Source organism: Diachasma alloeum, unplaced genomic scaffold (genome assembly GCF_001412515.2).
Source record: "Diachasma alloeum isolate Michigan unplaced genomic scaffold, Dall2.0 Dall_scaffold_00518, whole genome shotgun sequence".
NCBI lineage: Eukaryota > Metazoa > Arthropoda > Insecta > Hymenoptera > Braconidae > Diachasma > Diachasma alloeum.
This window is the reverse complement of record NW_021680650.1, coordinates 115514-121590: the sequence shown is the minus strand read 5'-3', so window position 1 is coordinate 121590 and position 6077 is coordinate 115514. Positions and strand designations below refer to the sequence as shown.

At 42.3% G+C, this 6077-nt stretch overlaps 1 protein-coding gene across 1 annotated transcript; it reads left to right on the top strand.

The window, feature by feature from the left end:
• Window positions 1–816: 816 nt before the first annotated feature.
• On the top strand, window positions 817–1879 carry LOC107042764. The gene is made up of 2 exons (XM_015263948.1): window positions 817–1137; window positions 1301–1879. The coding sequence occupies exons 1-2, from the start codon at window positions 817–819 to the stop codon at window positions 1877–1879; spliced, it is 900 nt and encodes a 299-aa protein (XP_015119434.1).
• The last annotated feature ends 4198 nt before the right edge of the window (window positions 1880–6077 follow it).

Genomic DNA, 6077 nt, shown 5'->3' with positions numbered 1-6077 from the left:
TACAGACACAACATTCCAGACCAAATCCAAGATCTTCCCTACACCCCGAATCTCTCTTCTCCCCTATAATCTTCCTATCTTCCAGAGCTCCCTGTCCTCGATACAGCCTAATAAGTAATTCATCCATGAAGACACACTCCACGAGTACGATGAGTTCGCTGAAGCTGTCTGGGAAGGTGCGCGCCTTGCTGGTGCTATTATAACTCCTAAACCTTTCACCCCTGCCTCAGGATCGGTCACCAAGTAGCGCCGCAAACCTTGGTATGACGAGGAATGCTCTTCACTTAAAGAGGAGGTGTACGACGCTCTCAAGGCTTGCTTTTCATCGTGTTTTAATTCCATCGACAAAGCCATCTACACTGTACGAAGGAAGTCGTACAAACTTCTAGTTGATCGCAAGAAGAGTTTCTACGAAAAGCGAATTATCAATTCATTCGGCAACTTATCCAGCCCAAAAGACTTCTGGCTAGCTGTCAAGAGATTCAGACTAGTAGCTGGACCCAGGGACATGTGCCCCTCAATTGAAATTTGGAATGCCTTCTATAAAATCATCTATCCCCCAAGAACCTCGATCAGTATTCAACTAACCCAGCTCTCTGTACCTGAGTTGAATCGTGACATCACCCTCCTAGAGTTAACTGCCAGTTTGCGACGCCTCCGAAATGCCAAGTCACCCGGTCTAGATCGAGTAACCGGCTAACTAACGAGGCTCTCAAGGCTCTCACTTCACAGTGGAAGGAACACTTGCTTGCTATTTTTAACAGTATCCTTTCCCCAGAGCAAGTCCCCCACAGCTGGGTGGAAGTGGTACTAACAATGATATTTAAGAAGGGAGACCGTGACGATCCAGGAAATTATAGAGGCATTGCCCTCGTCAATACTGGCACTAAGCTTTTTAATGAGATCTTGAGGAAGAGACTGGAAAAATGGGCTGAAACTAACAACATCTTGCCGGAATCTCAACATGGTTTCAGACGAGGACGCAGCTGCACAGACGCCATCTTCTGTCTCCTATCTGCCATTCATCTTCAACTGAGGTTGCCGAAAAGAGAAGTCTACGCCATCTTCGTCAACTTTAAGAGAGCCTTCGACAGTATACCCCACACCAAGGTTTGGCAAACGCTCCAGGTCATCAGGGTAAGCTCGAAGATCACCAACATCTTGATCTCTCTCTACTCGCAGGCCCAGCTTCAAGTCCGTAGCTAGGGTGTCCTCTCTGAAGTCTTCCAGGTAACAGGGAGTTTTGCAGGGGGAAACGCTGAGTCCGCTCCTTTTTCTCTTGTTTGTTTCTGACGTCAAGGCCTTCTTCAGAGCAAAAGAGCATGTAGGTCTGAACATCGATGGCCGCACTGACATCCTGATGCAGCTCTTCGCTGATGACACTGTACTGCTTACAGACTCTCCCGTCAAGCTCAAGTCCCTCCTCAACATCCTGGCTGATTACTGTGCTGAAAATGGCCTGACAGTCAACGCCTCGAAAAGTAAAATTATGACGTTCAAGGCTGCCGGTCGACCCAAATACTTAGATACTCGTTTCACCATGTATGATGGCACACCTCTTGAAATGGTTTATTCATATGCGTACCTTGGAGTCCTCATCTCTGGCATAGCAAGATCTAATATCCCCATGAACGCGGCCTTTGGGAAAGCTCGTTCAGCCACGGCCAGCACACTGTCAATTATCTTTAGGTCTCACTGTGACAATTGGAGCTCATACTTGAAGCTGTTTGACAGTTCGGTATCCTCCACCCTCCTTTATGCTATCCCGGCCTGGGATATTCGATGCCTAGGTGAGATCGAGGTCAACACCCATTCTTATTCCTTCTCATTCACCAATGGTTCCCTGAAAAAGCTTCGCTACCAGACATCTACGAGTTGACTCGCCATAGCATTACTCCATTACGCGATGATCTTACCTGCCCTATATAAGCACCAGACTTGATCACTATTTGTCTCGTATACACTAATTTTCTATTGTTAGTTTCAGTTCTCTCTCCGTTTGTGCGGACCTCTGTTTTACCATATCCATTGATTTTCATCTCAGTTGAGTTTTTCTTTGCACCAGCCTTCCTCCGCCCACCATATCGAATGCCAGGCCTTTAATATTATCCGTCCACCCCCGTCGAGAGCCGCCATCAACACAAAATTTTTTTCAATTACATTGGATTTTACTATCTTAAATTTTAATCTGTTTTTTATGAATGACTTATATTTATTATCCACGTATTGTATTGTAACCCCCATGGTATTGGAGCAACCTAGGTCTGCAGAGAGCATTATTATCTCTCTATATAATAAAAAAATTCGCAAGTTTAAAAATTTTCGAGTCGCCTCCTTAAGGTCGGATCCAGGTCGTATCAAGGTCGCATCAAGGTCGCATCGAGGTCGCATCAAGGTCGCAACAAGTACGAATCAAGGTCGCATCAAGGTTGCATTGAAGTTGCATCAAGTTCGCATTGAGGTTGCATCCAAGTTGCATTGAGGTTGCATCCAGGTTGCATTGAGGTTGCATCCAAGTTGCATTGAGGTTGCATCCAGGTTGCATTGAGGTTGCATCCAGGTTGCATCGAGGTTGCACCCAGGTTGCATCCAGGTTGCATTGAAGTTGCATCCAGGTTGCATTGAGGTTGCATCCAGGTTGTACCGATATTGAGGGTAGTACCGACATATTTAGTAAGCACAAAGTTTTACTCAATTATCTTGAAAAAAAAGAAATCAACTTTTTCTATTTTGTAAAAAAAAAAAGTTTCTCCCCCCTCCCACATCCTACATGGGCATTCTTTTGCATGGGTACTTTCTCCACATGGGAGGGACTCATATTATGTATCCCCCATTCCCTCTGATTAATTCTGAGCGATGCCTATTTATTAAAGTTGTGGAATTAAGTAGAAATGATGGTCATTGTTCTTTTTTTTTTCATTCATTTTTCTGTTCACCGAGGCCAACTTCATCTTAAAGGAACTAATTAACGATTAAACTGTCAAATTCATCGTCGATGTTACTATTCTGCAAGATTCAGTGATTTCAGTGATATGTGTCCTGAATAAAATTGTCGAGTTATTACCAGTCGAGTTTCAGAGTAAGTAAAATTATTACTTTTCGTAATTTAGCCCCGTTAGGTAGCGTTACCGGGGCGTGATCGGCGGCTGGTAACTGCCAGATACAAGCCATGGCGCAAAACCGTCGTCCAGTCCCGATTTCGATGGTTAACAGACCATGGCCTGTAGTATTCGACGTGAAGTCAGCAGATTTTCCCCCTCCCCTCCCCGCCACACAGCAAACCAACGCGACTCAACACCATAGCACCCCTCAGCCATCTTAGATCGCAGCCCTCACCAGTGAAACGCCAAACTTGGACGTGAAAAGTGCGCAAATTTGTGAAAAAACTAATTATGAATGTTATAATCCCTGATAGCGATGAAGACGAATCACAAGACATGTTCGCTGACACGGATGAGAGTGATTCATACACTTGCAGTATGACAGCCCAAGGAGGTTCAGTTGGGTATCAAAACCTAACCAACAGTCAACCTCCTCTCAATGATGACTTGTCGATTCCACCAGATGTCTTGGAACATGCACGAGATGCTGAAAGATATCTCATACCACCAGGATCTAAACCGATCTACGACAGGGCATATAAAAAATTCCAAAACTTTCTGAAAGAGAAGAATATTAAAATGATCAACGAAGTTGTTATGATGGGGTATTTTCATATGCTAGCAAGACCACCCCACTCACTGGTGCCCAAATCTCTATGGTCAGTCTACTCAATGCTGAAGTGCACCCTATCTGTTTATCATTCGGTTCAGATCGACAAATTTCCAAAGTTGATACTCTTCTTGAGTAGAAATCAAAAGTCGTCCGATCACATCATCAAAAAAGCTAAAACCTTCACAGATCAGGAAATAGCCGAATTCATTTTCACAGCATCTGACAAAGTCTATCTACCACAAAAGGTAAATACAATATTACTATGATGAATTTTCTGAAAATGAATAACCTAAAAAAAACCTATAAAAATTCCTCGCTTCACTTTTCAAAATTTTTAAAATCAAAACTGATATAATTTTCAATCAAAATCTCCTACAAAGTGGTCCTGAAAGTTTTAAATAAAATTTCCAGAGAGAAATATTCCTCGATATAATCCACTAAAATTCCGGAATTTTTTCGATAATTAATGAATTGATTGGAAAAAATAGTTGATAACAAAAAAAAATTAATTCATTGTATTATTTTCAGGTGGCCTTGATCATTGGCATTCATGGCTTATGTAGGAGAAAAGAGTTGCACGACTTAACAATTGATCTCATCCAAGACCTTGGGAGAGGTCTTCATTTCCATCTGCAAAAAACCAAATACAAAAAATATCGAGATTTCACTTTGATAGGAGAATTTTGCGATATTGTTAGGAAGTATTTAAGACTACGACCAGCTGATTTTGATAAGAAAAATCTCTTCCTGCGTTACGCGAATGGAGTTTGCTATCGTCAAGTAATGGGTATTCACATAATTGGATGCATACCCAAGACAGTTGCAACCTTCTTGCAACTCCAAAACCCTGAACTCTACACTGGCCATGCCTTTAGACGCACAGGAGCAACTGTTGCCGCTGAAGCAGGTGTCGATTTTCTTTCACTCAAATGACTGGGAGGTTGGGAATCATCCAAAACAGCCCAAGGGTATGTTGATACCACTGAGGTTCAAAAAAATAAAATCTCCTCGAGAATCAGCAAAGCTATCCTTACCAAAAGGCCATCTACTTCCAATGTGACAAAAGCACCTCAATCGAATCCAGCAACTCTCCCACGATTCAACACTCCAACGCTATCAACTTCGAAAGAAGAAGCACTACCCCCAGCAAAGAGTTTGAAGGTCACTGATGAATTTGATTCCAGAAGTTCAGCTCATTATGGAGAGAGAGTACTGGAAGAGAATCCTCATGTGCTGAACAGATCTCATGCTAACAAGAATATCCATCTCCATTTTACAAACTGCAGTAATTTTAATATCTTTGGTCCACGCAAGGACGAAAACTCTCCATGAAACATGAGGATTTCCCAGATCTCTCATTCAAAAATTTCATTTTCTTAATTTCATATTTTTCTAAAATTTCTTTCTCATTATTTAGTATATTCTTTGAACCAAAATTAACAGACTTTACTTTAGTCGACTTGTTATTCTTCGAAGACATCGTTTACGTTTTTTTTTTATTATTTTATTCCTCACGTTGAAAAAATCGAAGAATATTCGATTGTATGATTATGAATCAGAACTATATTAATGGATAAAACTTTATAGCTGAAGGAGAACTGAAGTGGCATCAAATAGTAGGATAAAAAAATGTCACGCACTGCCAAATGTTAATGTTCTTCTTTTTTCGTTCATTGAGATAAATAATAAAAAATACAAAACCAACTTCGGTTGAATTCTTTCCATTAATAAATCCTCTGATATTTCGTAACATTGTGCTGCTAAAGACTAAAACAAATTTTAAAATCTACTTTTTTGCCCTCTGATCATTTGGTTTTTCAACAGTGGGGGGGCTTGGCCCCCCCCCAACCGGGGCCTGCGGCCCCTGGACCCCGCTCCCCTCGCCCCCCTCTCCCCGCCGTCAACGAGGCTGCATTACGAAAAATGGTGTGTGCCACTCGGCCCGTGGCGTCGGTTTGCGATTCGTATGAGTTAGCAGCACGAGGCGTCGGTAAGTATAGGACTCGGCCCGCCTTCGGCGGGCCTCGTCCCTACCTTACCGACGCCTCGTGCTGCTAACTTCGCACTCATCGCAAACCTTCGCCTACGGGCCTTGTGACACAATATACCAATTCACTCTTTAGACGAGGAAATTTTGTAATTCGATGAATCATTTTATTGGGGGTAGTGAATTGAATGAGCGAAGTGAAAGTGAGTGAAAATCAAATCATTGTGGAGTTAACGGGGATTCACTTAATGTGGATAAACGGAATTGTCTTATTAAAGTTAACGCTTCAATCTTTCAGGTGGGTCCTCCAGTTATTTTTCGGGGCAACAACCTAAATCCCTTTGTTCTGACAACGAGACAACGAGAATCATTGTGG

Coding starts and splice junctions, on each gene's coding strand:
- LOC107042764 (XM_015263948.1), top strand. CDS start 817: ATGATATTTAAGAAGGGAGACCGTGACGATCCAGGAAATTATAGAGGC. Junction 1,138..1,300: donor AAACGCTCCAGGTCATCAGG/GTAAGCTCGAAG, acceptor TCTGACGTCAAG/GCCTTCTTCAGAGCAAAAGA.